General features: G+C 57.7%; 1 protein-coding gene across 1 annotated transcript; it reads right to left on the minus strand.

Annotated features, from left to right (window-relative positions):
* Positions 1–4,252: 4,252 nt before the first annotated feature.
* On the minus strand, positions 4,253–9,706 carry LOC139800955 (uncharacterized). The gene is made up of 12 exons (XM_071754598.1): positions 9,630–9,706; positions 9,204–9,358; positions 8,703–9,109; positions 8,474–8,611; positions 7,603–8,165; positions 7,130–7,312; positions 6,738–6,893; positions 6,335–6,436; positions 6,047–6,149; positions 5,663–5,725; positions 5,234–5,411; positions 4,253–5,148 (listed from the first exon to the last, which is right to left on the minus strand). Exons 5-11 carry the CDS (start codon positions 7,603–7,605, stop codon positions 5,278–5,280), a joined length of 744 nt encoding a protein of 247 aa, XP_071610699.1. The 5' UTR covers positions 7,606–8,165; positions 8,474–8,611; positions 8,703–9,109; positions 9,204–9,358; positions 9,630–9,706; the 3' UTR covers positions 4,253–5,148; positions 5,234–5,277.
* Positions 9,707–15,335: the final 5,629 nt, after the last annotated feature.

Here is a 15,335-nt window from a genome sequence, read left to right on the forward strand (position 1 = left end):
CTGACCTCTTCCACCTCATCCTCCACCCAGGCCAGCCGGAGACGGCTCCTGGACCTCTGCTCGGTCCTGCGGAAGGAGGAGAGGCCACGGGGGGTGGGCATGGGGGTGGCAGTGCTGCTGGCCCCAAGGCTGCACGGCCTGCGGGGAGAGCCCGTGGGGCCAAGGGGGCTGCGTGGGGGCAGGGAGATGTCTGGGACGGGCTCTGCACGGGGCAGTGAATCTCCTGGGGATGGAGGCTCATGGGCAGCCTGTGAAGAACCACAGCCCTCAGGGGCTGGGCAGAAGCTCCCGATGGACAAACCACAAAGGCCTTTCACGACCCCTCACATTTGACCCCACGGTGCCCACCCAGCCCCAGCCCCAGCCCCTGGCTCTTACCTCTCTTGGGGACGGAGCAGCCCCTGGGAATTGCCGCGGTCCCCTTGGGAACCACGGCGGCTCTCACGAGACACAAAAAGGCCAGACATGGCTCAGGGCTCCTAGGCAGCTCTCTGCTCCTGTCTGACCTGATCGCTGTCCTCTTGGACACTGAGCCAGGGCCACCCCGGCACTAGGAAGGTACCCGGGGCCCGGGGGTGTCACCAATGATGTAACAAAGGGGTCCCATTGTCACCCGGCACCCGGGCCAGGTGTGTGCAGGCAGGTACTGGAACATCCACACCCAACTATGACAGCACAGGCACCCGGGGGGCTGCACGCACAAGCTCTCTGGGGGGAAGGTGTAGAAGAGGTGTCTCAGCCTTGGGAGGAGATGGCATAAAAGGAGGGGATGCAGTCCCCGCAGTCCCGTGGCCAGGGCAGCAGCTCTTGCTTCAAACATTCAAGCACTGTTCAAACATCCTAAGTCAGCCGTCCTCAGCTTTTTACCTACTTTTTGGACATGAGTGATCCTGCTCCAATCAAAATGGAAGTTTGCCTACCGTATTTTAGAACTAACATCAAGTAAATACAGGAATTTCCCAGAGGGTGGCATTCTTGTCCATCATGTCTCAAAAAAATCCCTCATTTTTTTCCCCTCACAAGTTGAGGTTGTAGCCAGTCCTTCTGAATTGCCTTCCTATTTAAAGCCTCAGCTAAGGTGAGCTTTTCTGTGAAAGTAAATCTGTTTATTTTGCAAAATCATTAAAATCCTGTGTTACCCGTTATGCTCTGTATAAACCAGGCTAGCCTGATTTTGACAGAATTATCAATAAATACAACATAAACTGAGAAATAGAGCTTCAAGTGGTTATTTTAGAATTATTTGTGATCGCCGGTTTGCTGGCGTCACTCTCCAGGGAACGCCCAGGGGCGTTGTCTGAGCAGACAAGACCCCACAAGTGGCGTTGCCTTTGCTCAGGGGTGAAGAAATCCACACAGCTTGTCCCAGGAGGTTCCTCTCACTTACAGCAGGGACCTCATCCCCTTCCCCTGTCTGTAGAACGTCAGACTGGCCAGGGCTGGCTCCGTTGATCCATCCCCTGCTCTTAACTAACCAGAGGGCTTGCGCTAAATGTTTGTCCCGGTTTTTGAACCTTCCACCACCCCTTGCTTCCAGGGTGCTTTTTACCAGGCCATTATGGCAGAGGCTGCTGCGTGGTAAGGAAGGGGATAGGCCCACTCTGTACTGTGCTCTGTGGCTCAGTCAGCTCTTAGGTTACTTTCCAAATTAGCTCCAGTCTCTGACCCACTCCCCTCTGGGATCCCAGCCTGCCACCAATTTTTCCTTTCTAGGCCCAGATTGGCATTGCAGGCAGCAGCATGAAGTCTGGGATGGGTTTCCAGCCATCCCTGTCCAGTCTCCTGTGGACCTTTCTGCCAGACTCTCCCCAGCTTGTTCAGGGACCCATACAAAAGAGTTTCTTTTCTGAGTGACTCTAGAGAGAGGCTTCACCACGTCACTGTACCATGGAACAGGCATCCTCCAGACACACACAACACCCAAGGCAGCCTCTCTCTCCTCCTTACTGACAGAGGCAGACACAGCTGTTACCTTGTTCACCACATCCACAGGCATGGGGCTGCATCCATCTTGCCAGTTGATTCCCAACAACTGCATCTCTTGACCAAGTCCCTTGACCTTGCTTCTCTCAATGCCAAACCTGCCTTCCAACAGAAGCTGCATCATATTCTTACCTCCTCCAAAGGCTTGCTACCAGGCAAGCTACACAGCTGCCGATTCAGACATTCCTTTGAGTTGGAAGTGACCTCTAGAGGTCATCTAGTCTAAACCCCCCTGCAAGAAGTAGGGACATCCACAACTAGATCATCAGGTTGCTCAGAGCCTCATCAAGCCTCACCTTGAAGAGCTCCAGGATTTAGGCCTCAGCTACCTCCTTGACAAACTTGTTCCCTTTCTCCGCTACTCTCATGGGAAAGAGCTTTTTTCTAACATCCAGCCTGAATCTACTGTTCTCTAGTTGAAAACCATTGCCCCTCATGCTACAAGTACAGACCCTTGCCACCAGTCCTTCTCCAGCCTTCCTGTAAGTCCTCTTCAGATACTGGAAGGTTCCTATTAAGATCCACACTCCCCCAGAAGCTCTGTTTTCCCTTTCCTCCAGCTGGCTGTTGGCAGAGCCCCTCTAATCTCTCAGCTATCTTCCACTGTCAACAGGGGTGGTTATGTAGCTTGCAGTTGCGGCTCAGAATGGGTTTGTTCCAGGACTGTAACACCTTTCACTGAGAGGTTGGTGCAGACATCTTCTGGGACAAGGCTTCTGGTTTGGGGCTCGCAGCCTGCAGTTCATACGCTCAAGCCAGTGCTAGGCTATCTATCCCACCTTCTCCTGGTTGCAAAGGTAGCACCACCACATGTCAGCTCATGGCATGTCCCATCATGCCAGCCAAAGTCCTCTGTACGCTTCACAAGCCCTTCAGAAGAAAGGGATTGTTTCTCCAAATCTAATTCCTCCTCTCGTGATGAGGGAGGGAAGAGCTACCTCACAAGGATTTCCTGCTCAACCTTTACAGAAGACTCTCTTCTCGCCCTTTGGACAGGATTTGATCTCTCCCCTTCATCAGAGCTCTCCCCCGCATGCTCCATCTTTGCTGTGCCTTCAGTAACACAGGGCTCAGCTGCCTTTCTTCACTGCCTGCCCACAGGGGCAACCTGAGGGGAACTGATCCGAAACCCCCACTCCCTGTCCCCCTGGGTCAGGAGGGGGAAGCAGCACTGCTTCTTGCAGGCTCTGAGAGAACAGTGACCTGGGCCACTACTGGCCAAGGCACATCAGTAAAAGCCACTCTCAAAGCTCGAGTGGTGGCCACGCTTGTGTTACAATTCCAACAGCTGCATCTATGCCTACTGAGAAGAAAGCACCCTTGCAACACAAACATACAGAAAGAGGGACAGCCATTTCCAAAACCTCCAAACTCTGATGGACTCAGCTTGGTTTGAAGGGAGGGTGTGTAGTTTCCCATAAAAAGAAAAACCCTAACAGTTCAACAGATATTGCCACAGGTAACCAGGTAGAGCCAATGCCCAGTGTTCTGCAAAACAGAGCATTGATGTCACACACAACAAAGCCAATGCCCCTTGCCCAACACCCCCAATCAACAGGCAACAATCAGACTCAAGAGGTTTAAATCACCATTTGTATCAGAGTCCTGCTTTTCGCTTCCTCTCAGATGCCCCAGAAGGACCTTCTTGAAAAGCTGCTGCAGGAAGGAGCCCCCAGCCCCACACAGAGGAGCTGCTGTTTGCTAAGAGGAACGGGAACCCGGGAGGGGCTGTGCTCACGGCAGCTTTTGTGCCCCCCGCCCCAGGAGTTTCCCATCCCCGCCCCCAGGACACGGCCCCTGCCCAGCTGCAGGGCATCAGCCCGAGTGCCCGGCCCGGCTGCTCACGGCCGGGGCTGCTGCGGGGCTCTGACACGGAGGGGACTCAGCCAGGACACTGCGTCCTCAGGGGCTGCACAGAGACGAGCTGGGCAGCAACACTTCCTCTTCTTCCTCTGCAGGGCACAACGCAGAACTGCACACAAAGCTGGAGCTCCACAGCACCGCTCAGAGGCAGACTACATGAGAATCATCAAACCACAGACAGGTTTCCTTTTTCCCCAGATGTCTCGGAGGGAAGCTGCCGCTGAACAGCCTGACCGTGACACTGTAGGGATGCAGAGTGTTCTGCATTTACAATCACCAGAGAGGTGAGAAAATGGAGCCCGAAAAACTCCTAGGATTCTGTGATGTGCTGAGCCCAGGATCACCCATCGGTCCCAGGATCAGAGCCCAGGTCCCATACAACAGATTTCACCACATGCTGTGCTTTCCAAACGCCACGTTTTATTTGGGGACCTCTTCGACCTATTGGAAGCTATGCCAGAGGCCAGGAGGCTGCACGTCCCGCTGCTCTGAGGAGACAAGGAGAGCAGCTCTGGCTCAGCTCTGCCCTGCCCAGCTGTCCCAAGCCACCTGGGCCCACACAGTGACACGGGCCCTGCCCAGCAAGGCTGGAACCTCCTGTAGCCTCTTGGGCAGCTCGTGATGAATCCAAACAAGCCTCCAAGAGGGTATCTTGTTTGGGCGTGCGCTCAGCCGCGTGACTCGAGCTGCTCTAGGTCTCTGTGGGAGAGGTCAAAAACTCTGCAGACACCCTGGTGACCTCCTGGAAGTGACAGAAGAGGAATGCAGCAGCTGCTTCTCACTCTCTTGGGAGAGTTGGAATCAGCTGGGAGTCTCCGGCTGCTGATGCAATTCCTCACCTGTACGTGGGCTGTAAGAACTCAGCACCAGCTGATGATGCCCATGACACTGAGCAGGACTGCTGCGAGGAGCAAATGTTCATCCTCACCCTCGGCTGTGACCAGGGCTGGCCCCGTGGAGGTGTGCTTGGTGACGAGGCTCATCATTCCAGGTGGAACGCCCTCCATTTTACACTCTGCCTTCTTCCTGCAGCTGCCAAACAAAGCCCTGAAGACAAAGCAGTGCTGCGGTTTATAAGAGCTCTGCTGAGTTAAACCCTGACTCCCTTCTGCCCTGTGCCTCCTTGCAGCACCACCCTAAAGAAGGGTAACCTGGCTGTCCAGCAAGCTGGGGCCAGGGCACTCACAGGGCTAAGCTGATGCGCAGGTAGCAGGAGAGGCCAGGACAAATGCTGTGTGCTCTGCAGGCTTGGGGATCATCATCCCACCAGGACCTTCACCCCAGCACAGCCACTTCCTCCGCCTGGGATGACATTAGGGAGGTTTAAGTGGGAGAGCCAGGGGACAGGAGTGTTCTCGGGGCCATGATGGGGCAGTGGTGACAGTACCGTCAGGAAGACGGGGGCAGCAAGATTGTCCTTGACCCATCTCATCAGCAGGAGAAGCACAGGCCTCGGAAGGACCGTCTTGATCTCTCCAGCTCCCTCACAGTCTGCAGGATGCGCAAGGTCTGACCTGCTAGGGACCTGACTGAGGCATCAAGGTCATCATCACAGCGCTTGAGGGCTGCAGCAGACAGACAGACAGACAGACAGACAGACAGACAGAAAGAAGGAAAGAAGGCGAGCGGTGGTGAAACCCTGCTGTCTGCACAGACCCTTCTATGCAAGCCCCATCCCTCTCTTTCCCTGACTGGGAGGAACAGGGATGGGACAGTCACAGCTTCTCCCTCCTTTCCCTGCAGCAGAGCCAGAAATGGCAGCACCCTGCCCAGGCTCTCTCCCCTGCCCCACCAGCACCCCTCTGACCCTACTCACCATCCCACACAACCTCCATCGTCCGTTGGGATGGATTCCTCCCCAGGTGCTGCGCAGCAGTCCCTGTGCACAGAGCTCCCGTCAGACCTCCCCCTCCCCAGCACTGCGGCAGCACAGCCCCCCGGCCCGGCCAGCTCGGCCGCACGCCCTCCTGCCCAGCACTCCGCAGGGATGGCCCTGGGCAAGTCCCCGAGGGCGCTGCTGACACTGAGCCAGGCGGCCGGCCACCAAGGCCTGGCCAGGCCAGGCCAGGCCAGGGCAGAGGGGGCAGCCGGAGGCCAGGGCCCTGCCCGGGACAGCCACAGGGCTGCTCCTGCCTGCCAGGGCAGCGCCGCGGGCTGGAGCCGGGCTGCCAGAAGAGGGTCCCCGGGGGCTGTGGCTCACCCATGAACCTGATGGCCTCCAATCTCACGCTGGTCTGAGAGTCCCACAGGTAGGGCAGGCTGAAGTACAGGTAGTCTTCCACCCTGCTCCTCTCCTGCTTCAGCTGGAGAGTGCCCGAGGTCATGTCACGGGGCTGGCACAGACCGTTCCTCCCTCCCCCATTCCCCCCGTGTGCCAGAGCAGTCCCTCTGCCCATCCCACCCCTTCCCCCCCAGGCACAGCCACACCCTGGGCACATGGGGCATCCCTTGTCCAGCCCAGGCCCTGGCACCTGGGGGTTGTCCTCACCAAAGTCTCTCCAATCAGCCAGGTCCTCTTCTTCTTAATAACCCTCTTCAGCTTCCTCCAGCCCAGGAACTTGGCACAGATGAGGAGGCCTTTGCCAGAGGCCTGCAAAACAGCAGCAGGTGGGAGCTGGCACCACAGCTCAGAGAAGGAGACCTGTCCTCCCCCTCCTCTTGGCAAGGCTGCCAGCTGTCCCCAGCTACTTATGGGAAGAGGCAGCTGGGGACAGAGCCTGAATGCCTGGGCTTCAGTGCCCGAGGCAGGGACACGAGGCAGCCACCACCTCAGCTATAGCACTCTCACAGCCAGCACAAGAGAAATGGGCGAGAGCTGATGAGCTGTTGCTGCCAGGGCTGGGGCAGAGGGAAGGAAGGGCAAAGCAGGTGCTCAGCTTTCAACTCTCTACCTCAGCCATACTCCTGCTCTCAGCATTCATGTGCAGGAAGAGCGAGAGCGCGACCCGGCGTGTCGCGTCCTTCATCTCTGCCTTGTCTCTCCGCACCGCAGCCTTCAGCGTGTCTTCAAAGAGGCGGAGGGAGAGCTCTTGAACCTGGCTGGACTCCTGGTGGGAAGGGAAGGAAGGAAGGAAGAGAGCGTGACTGCAGCAAAGTGTAACTCTAGAGGCTGAGGCCAAGGAGAAGCCGTGCTGGGTGCAGAGCCCAGCAGCCCTCCCAGCAGAGCCCAGGGGCGTGAGGAGGGCAGCAGCCCTGCCCAAGTGCTGCCAGCGGGGCTGGGCTGGAGGGCAGCTGTCCCTGCCCCATGCCCCTCGACGGGGTCAGGCTCCCACATCAGCCTTACATCACCAAAGAGGGCTGGGAGCTTCTCCACCAGCAGCAGAGCGATGGGGCTGGCCTCTTTCCTCTTCAGCTGACCCATCATGGTCCGGAAGAAGAGCAAGGCCTTCATCCTGACGTCTGTGGATGGATCCTTCAGGCACGTCAGGATGCTCTCCAGCAGAGAGCTGCCCCGCATTTCTCTTGCCTGGAGGAAACAGAGAATTTCTGAGAGGGTGGAGCAGTGGAGGAGCAGCCTGGCACAAACGCCCCGCGTGCTGAGCACCAGCCTCCCACCCAGCTTCCCGGCAGGCGCTGCGCGTGCCGATGGGGATGAAGGAGAGAGCAAGGAGAGCAAAGGCTCTGTGGCCCCTGCTCAGCCACCCCTCTCTCTGCTGGCAGCTACATCCTTCCTCTCAGCCAGGCCCAAGCCAGCGCGTTACCCCTGCCCCAGCCCCAGGCTGCCAAGGCGGCTCCGCCTGACTACGCCTCGCTCACCATCCGCGGATCTCCTGAGAGCGCCACCAAGCCCCCGAGTGCCCGCAGACGGACTGTCTGCCTGCCGTGGCTCAGGTAGGAGCAGAGGAGGCGCACGTCACTCGGATCCTTTCCGAGGCCCTGGCAGCCCAGAAGCTGAAAGAACAACAGCGGTGAGAGACGGGCAGAGCTGCAGGACCCTGGCACTCTGCAGCTCCTGGCTACCACTGCCAGCTCGGGGCCTGGGGGCTGACACAGCCCCTCCGGGGGGCAGCCCTGCCTGTGGACACGCTGGGGTGCTGAGCACTGCCCCAGCAGGAAGGGCTGGATGGAGGCCCCAGGGCCTGACTGGCAGCAGAGCCCTCTGTCCCAGCTCCAGGGACTGTCATCCCACCCGGCGGCAGCCGCCTGTGCCAGAGGGACGGCTTCAGGAGCACCTGGCAGAGGCACTGCTGCCCACCAGGCTTACCTCAGTATAGAAAGTCATGGCAAAGTTCATCTGCCATTCCCTCCTGTGAGTAAGAATCTCCTTCATGTGCTGGAACATGAAGGCTTGCTGCTCAGCCGGGCTCTTCCTCAGCTCTCTGGGCAGGGCAGGGCAAGAAAAGCAGTGCTGGCAGTGAGCAGGGCAGGCAAAGCCTTGCTGGGATTGCCCTGCCCAGCCCAGCCAGGACAGCCCAGGCCAGGACACGCCTTTGCCCCCAGCCACAGCCTCCACAGCACTTGCTGCTGACTGCGCCCTGCTCTCTCCCCAGGCAAGGAGCGCCCCTTGCCATTCGGATCGCTCCCTGGCCAGCGCTGCGGCTGCAGCCCGGGGCCTGGGTGCCTGGGGGATGGGGCTGCCCCCGGGGATGGGGCTGCCGAGGCACTGCTGGCTACAAAGGGCTCTCACCTGGCCAGCAAACTGATTCCTCTCTCGAGGGTCTCTGCTTGCAGCATCATGTCCCAGCCGCCCTCCTTCTGGATGTTCTCGATGTGCCCTTGACAGCCAGCAGCGTGCAGCAGAACTTTAATGCCCTCCACTGCCAGCCTGTGTGCAGAGCAAGGTCCGGTTACACACAGAGCAGGGGCCCTGGCCGAGGGCCCAGGGGAAGGAACGGCAGGGGAAGGGGATGGCGCACCCCAAAGGGACGGGTTGATCAGAGTCAGGCTGCTCCTGCTCCAGCATCACTGCAGCCAGGGAAAGCTTGTAGATCAAGCTCATGAGGAGCCTGGGGAAGAGCGCTTCCAGGATCCCCTGGCAGCGGGGCCGCTGGCTGAGCCTGTACAGGACCTGGCTTGCCTGCGGAAAGACACAGGGACAGCTCTCAGTGCAAGGAAGCTGCTGGGGCACTGCCAAAGCCCCAGGGCTGCACGTCGAGCCATCGTTGCCCTGCCTTGAAGTCGTGAGCAAGAGCTGCTCTGGTCACTCACAGATGGGATAGCACATTTTGTTCTCCAGCCCTGGATCACACCGAACAGCCTGTCAAGAATTGTCTCTGAAGTGCTGGGCAGGGACAGCAGCATCTCCCACATGGCCAGTGCAGCGCTGCAAGCCAGAACACTCTGTTAGCAGGGCTGCCTTGGCCACTGTGCTGTGCCTGGGCTATGGAGCAAGTCCCCAGGGCTCTTGGGGCTCATACTTGTCACAGGAGGGACTGATCCTCAGCAGGGTCCGAACTGTTTCCTCAGGGCAGCACTCGCTCAGCAGACCAAGCACGGATCTCAGGAGGAACTGCCCTGGTTCGGTGCACACTTCCTCCACGTTTCTGTGGATGCACCTCAAGATTTTTTCTGTCTGCAGGGAACAGAGGGGAGGATGGTGCTGCCACTGGGCTGCAACCATCCCCTCAGATGCCACACACAGGGAGGGGTCCCTCCCAGCAGCCTCAGGGAAGAATCCCCACACCCATCTGCCATGGCCAGGAGGTGGCCAGAGCCCCTTCCCACTGCAGCCTCTGCTCCTTTCTATGCCTCTGTACCCCTCAGGGTGCAGAGGGCTTTGGGGGAGAAACCTCCCTGGGGGATTTGCACGGGGGAAACTGTGACCTGCTCTGAAAATGCCAGACCTGCGAGACATCCTGCAGGCTCATGAGGGTGGAGGGGCAAAGGTTGACTATCAGATCTCTCAGAGAGTCCTTGTCCTTCGCCTGCAACAAGAGAAGATTATGGGGCTTGTTTGTTGATCCCTCGTATGCACAGGACTCTGCTGTCTTTTTTTTTTTTTTTTTTTTTTTTTTTTTTTTTTTTTTTTTTTTTTTTTTTTTTTTTGCCTTTTTCCCCAGCTTTGCCCAGAGGGCAGCTGTCTGGGAAGGCATCTTTGAGCGTGGGGACAGCTGGAGCAGGCACAAGGCAGGTGACAGTCTCTGTAGGTACCTCTCCTAACTCTTCTAGAACATCCGCGCTCATCTCCTGGCCCCTTTCCACTGAATACCAAAGGATGGTGGCATCAGGACTGGAATCTAACAAAGCAAGGGAGGAGGGTGAGCTGAAGGTGCTGGCAGGAGTAACTGAAGGGCCCTACCCGGCACCCAGCCCCGTGCCAGCTCCCGAGGACAGAGCCAGCCCTGGGCCGGGGGACCCAAAGAGGGGACTGGCACGGAAGAGGCCGGGGACGTGCCCAGCAGCCGCTGCCGTGCAGGAGCACAGCAAAGCAGCCAAACGCCCCTCACTCACCTGTCTCCATCAGCTGGACCTCCTTCTCTGGGATGGGGAGACTGACCTCTTCCACCTCATCCTCCACCCAGGCCAGCCGGAGACGGCTCCTGGACCTCTGCTCGGTCCTGCGGAAGGAGGAGAGGCCACGGGGGGTGGGCATGGGGGTGGCAGTGCTGCTGGCCCCAAGGCTGCACGGCCTGCGGGGAGAGCCCGTGGGGCCAAGGGGGCTGCGTGGGGGCAGGGAGATGTCTGGGACGGGCTCTGCACGGGGCAGTGAATCTCCTGGGGATGGAGGCTCATGGGCAGCCTGTGAAGAACCACAGCCCTCAGGGGCTGGGCAGAAGCTCCCGATGGACAAACCACAAAGGCCTTTCACGACCCCTCACATTTGACCCCACGGTGCCCACCCAGCCCCAGCCCCAGCCCCTGGCTCTTACCTCTCTTGGGGACGGAGCAGCCCCTGGGAATTGCCGCGGTCCCCTTGGGAACCACGGCGGCTCTCACGAGACACAAAAAGGCCAGACATGGCTCAGGGCTCCTAGGCAGCTCTCTGCTCCTGTCTGACCTGATCGCTGTCCTCTTGGACACTGAGCCAGGGCCACCCCGGCACTAGGAAGGTACCCGGGGCCCGGGGGTGTCACCAATGATGTAACAAAGGGGTCCCATTGTCACCCGGCACCCGGGCCAGGTGTGTGCAGGCAGGTACTGGAACATCCACACCCAACTATGACAGCACAGGCACCCGGGGGGCTGCACGCACAAGCTCTCTGGGGGGAAGGTGTAGAAGAGGTGTCTCAGCCTTGGGAGGAGATGGCATAAAAGGAGGGGATGCAGTCCCCGCAGTCCCGTGGCCAGGGCAGCAGCTCTTGCTTCAAACATTCAAGCACTGTTCAAACATCCTAAGTCAGCCGTCCTCAGCTTTTTACCTACTTTTTGGACATGAGTGATCCTGCTCCAATCAAAATGGAAGTTTGCCTACCGTATTTTAGAACTAACATCAAGTAAATACAGGAATTTCCCAGAGGGTGGCATTCTTGTCCATCATGTCTCAAAAAAATCCCTCATTTTTTTCCCCTCACAAGTTGAGGTTGTAGCCAGTCCTTCTGAATTGCCTTCCTATTTAAAGCCTCAGCTAAGGTGAGCTTTTCTGTGAAAGTAAATCTGTTTATTTTGCAAAATCATTAAAATCCTGTGTTACCCGTTATGCTCTGTATAAACCAGGCTAGCCTGATTTTGACAGAATTATCAATAAATACAACATAAACTGAGAAATAGAGCTTCAAGTGGTTATTTTAGAATTATTTGTGATCGCCGGTTTGCTGGCGTCACTCTCCAGGGAACGCCCAGGGGCGTTGTCTGAGCAGACAAGACCCCACAAGTGGCGTTGCCTTTGCTCAGGGGTGAAGAAATCCACACAGCTTGTCCCAGGAGGTTCCTCTCACTTACAGCAGGGACCTCATCCCCTTCCCCTGTCTGTAGAACGTCAGACTGGCCAGGGCTGGCTCCGTTGATCCATCCCCTGCTCTTAACTAACCAGAGGGCTTGCGCTAAATGTTTGTCCCGGTTTTTGAACCTTCCACCACCCCTTGCTTCCAGGGTGCTTTTTACCAGGCCATTATGGCAGAGGCTGCTGCGTGGTAAGGAAGGGGATAGGCCCACTCTGTACTGTGCTCTGTGGCTCAGTCAGCTCTTAGGTTACTTTCCAAATTAGCTCCAGTCTCTGACCCACTCCCCTCTGGGATCCCAGCCTGCCACCAATTTTTCCTTTCTAGGCCCAGATTGGCATTGCAGGCAGCAGCATGAAGTCTGGGATGGGTTTCCAGCCATCCCTGTCCAGTCTCCTGTGGACCTTTCTGCCAGACTCTCCCCAGCTTGTTCAGGGACCCATACAAAAGAGTTTCTTTTCTGAGTGACTCTAGAGAGAGGCTTCACCACGTCACTGTACCATGGAACAGGCATCCTCCAGACACACACAACACCCAAGGCAGCCTCTCTCTCCTCCTTACTGACAGAGGCAGACACAGCTGTTACCTTGTTCACCACATCCACAGGCATGGGGCTGCATCCATCTTGCCAGTTGATTCCCAACAACTGCATCTCTTGACCAAGTCCCTTGACCTTGCTTCTCTCAATGCCAAACCTGCCTTCCAACAGAAGCTGCATCATATTCTTACCTCCTCCAAAGGCTTGCTACCAGGCAAGCTACACAGCTGCCGATTCAGACATTCCTTTGAGTTGGAAGTGACCTCTAGAGGTCATCTAGTCTAAACCCCCCTGCAAGAAGTAGGGACATCCACAACTAGATCATCAGGTTGCTCAGAGCCTCATCAAGCCTCACCTTGAAGAGCTCCAGGATTTAGGCCTCAGCTACCTCCTTGACAAACTTGTTCCCTTTCTCCGCTACTCTCATGGGAAAGAGCTTTTTTCTAACATCCAGCCTGAATCTACTGTTCTCTAGTTGAAAACCATTGCCCCTCATGCTACAAGTACAGACCCTTGCCACCAGTCCTTCTCCAGCCTTCCTGTAAGTCCTCTTCAGATACTGGAAGGTTCCTATTAAGATCCACACTCCCCCAGAAGCTCTGTTTTCCCTTTCCTCCAGCTGGCTGTTGGCAGAGCCCCTCTAATCTCTCAGCTATCTTCCACTGTCAACAGGGGTGGTTATGTAGCTTGCAGTTGCGGCTCAGAATGGGTTTGTTCCAGGACTGTAACACCTTTCACTGAGAGGTTGGTGCAGACATCTTCTGGGACAAGGCTTCTGGTTTGGGGCTCGCAGCCTGCAGTTCATACGCTCAAGCCAGTGCTAGGCTATCTATCCCACCTTCTCCTGGTTGCAAAGGTAGCACCACCACATGTCAGCTCATGGCATGTCCCATCATGCCAGCCAAAGTCCTCTGTACGCTTCACAAGCCCTTCAGAAGAAAGGGATTGTTTCTCCAAATCTAATTCCTCCTCTCGTGATGAGGGAGGGAAGAGCTACCTCACAAGGATTTCCTGCTCAACCTTTACAGAAGACTCTCTTCTCGCCCTTTGGACAGGATTTGATCTCTCCCCTTCATCAGAGCTCTCCCCCGCATGCTCCATCTTTGCTGTGCCTTCAGTAACACAGGGCTCAGCTGCCTTTCTTCACTGCCTGCCCACAGGGGCAACCTGAGGGGAACTGATCCGAAACCCCCACTCCCTGTCCCCCTGGGTCAGGAGGGGGAAGCAGCACTGCTTCTTGCAGGCTCTGAGAGAACAGTGACCTGGGCCACTACTGGCCAAGGCACATCAGTAAAAGCCACTCTCACAGCTGCTCCCCATTCTCACTGCCACATCAGCACCTGACACTGCCCTGTCCCAGGCACCTTTTTCTCCTGCTCCTCTAAGACCAGGACACTCTTGCAGATCAAACGAGCCCAATGAAGCCTGAGGCTCTAACCTGCACTCAAGATAAACACCGCCCTCCTCTCTAAATAATAACTCCTCCATTTCTACCCTCCAAACACAGAGACAGTGTTTCTTGCCCTCCTTACAGGTTTGCCCCTCTTCTCTGGGCAGCATCACCAGAGGAAAAACTGCCCAAGGCCCAAGACCCAAGACCCCAGTCCTGCTTACGGGGAGCTCACCCAGCACAAATCTGGTCAGGGCAGCAAAGATGCTGGCAATGCTCTGGTGTGACAGTCAGGTCCCTTTGACCATGGGGCCTCCTACCTCCACTTCACTCATCCAGGCTTCCTCTGCTCACTCTTGTTTTATGTTTTTTTCCACACGCCATGGAGGCCTCCACTTTCTTCTCCTGCACCTCCTGCTGCAAAGGCAAGAGGACACAATCAGCACCCACAAGTCCTCACTCCCCCCACCAGGATGCTCTCCCACACTGAAGCTCTCCACACCAACCCTCTAGTCCCCTTCAAGCCAACATCCCAACAACCCCCCAAAAACCCCACATTGCTGCCCTCGAGCAGGAGAGGAACCTCAGAGCTACCCCAACCCCCTCCCTGGGGCTTCATGGAAGCCAGGGCGGCCCTCAAGACCCCAAGGTGCTCTTACAAGCACAAGGCCTCCAGCCAGAGCAGGGGGATGGAGAAAGGGACCTCTCCTGACTACAGGGGCAACCTGCCAGCTCCATTTCTCTCTCCATTGAGCAGACAGGGACTCTCACCCACCTTACAGGGTTGGTGCTCTCACCGGGCAACACAGCAACAGGCCAAAGACCCCAGCACACCAAAGGTGCTGCCAACACTCTCCCACCACTACCCCTGAACAAACCCCCGGAACAGCTTTTCTCACCCGCTCGGTGCCCGCTGCTCCCTGCACGGACGAGGGCGAAGTGGCCGCTGCTGCTCTGGGCTCCCGGACGCTCCCGGCGGGGCTGCACCCTCCACTGCCACCCGTGCAGCATTTGACGCCTCTGGAGTTCCAGTCTTGCCCAGGGCAGAGATCAACCATCGACCCCCGCCTGCCCCCGAAGAACCGCGGATCCCTGACTGCGCAGCGCTGCGCACCCATCGCTCTCCTGCCCTTTGCCCTGACGGGTCCCACTCTTTACCTCATCCCCTCCGCAGAGTCCGGCTCTTCAGTTTTCCGCATGAGACCAAAAACGACCCTCTGAAAAAGCCACTGCAGCCAGGAAGACGCCACAAGCCCCACACAGAGGAGCTGCTGTTTGCTAAGAGGAACGGGAACCCGGGAGGGGCTGTGCTCACAGCAGCTTTTGTGCCCCCCGCCCCAGGAGTTTCCCATCCCCGCCCCCAGGACACGGCCCCTGCCCAGCTGCAGGGCATCAGCCCGAGTGCCCGGCCCGGCTGCTCATGGCCGGGGCTGCTGCGGGGCTCTGCTTTGCAGGCTGGGCTGGACACGGGGGGCTGAGCAGCAGGGGAGGACGAGGGAGGTTTGAATGCGCTGCAGGTCGGAGGGGGGACGGCCTTTCCAGCCAGGGGGGCTCCGGGTGTCCCCGCTCCGAAAGGAGCTGAGCGGGGAAGCCAGCGCTGGGCTGCGCTTTGCTTTGCAGCCTCGGTCACCAGCAAGTCACCGCTGCCCTCCAGTGTCCCTGTCCCGCACTGCCAGAGCTCGAGTCCCAGCAGGTATCGCTTCTCTCCGCCTTCAGACGGGCCACTCGAAACACCGCAGAAATC

Source organism: Heliangelus exortis, chromosome 11 (assembly GCF_036169615.1).
Source record: "Heliangelus exortis chromosome 11, bHelExo1.hap1, whole genome shotgun sequence".
Taxonomy (NCBI): Eukaryota; Metazoa; Chordata; class Aves; order Apodiformes; family Trochilidae; genus Heliangelus; species Heliangelus exortis.

What these genes read in the sequence shown, in the direction of transcription:
- LOC139800955 (XM_071754598.1), bottom strand. An exon ending in TCCCAGCCCTCTTTGGTGAT is followed by an intron (nt 6,894 to 7,129) that starts GTAAGGCTGATG and finishes CCTTCCCACCAG; the next exon opens with GAGTCCAGCCAGGTTCAAGA. An exon ending in GGCTGATTGGAGAGACTTTG is followed by an intron (nt 6,150 to 6,334) that starts GTGAGGACAACC and finishes GGCACTCTCCAG; the next exon opens with CTGAAGCAGGAGAGGAGCAG.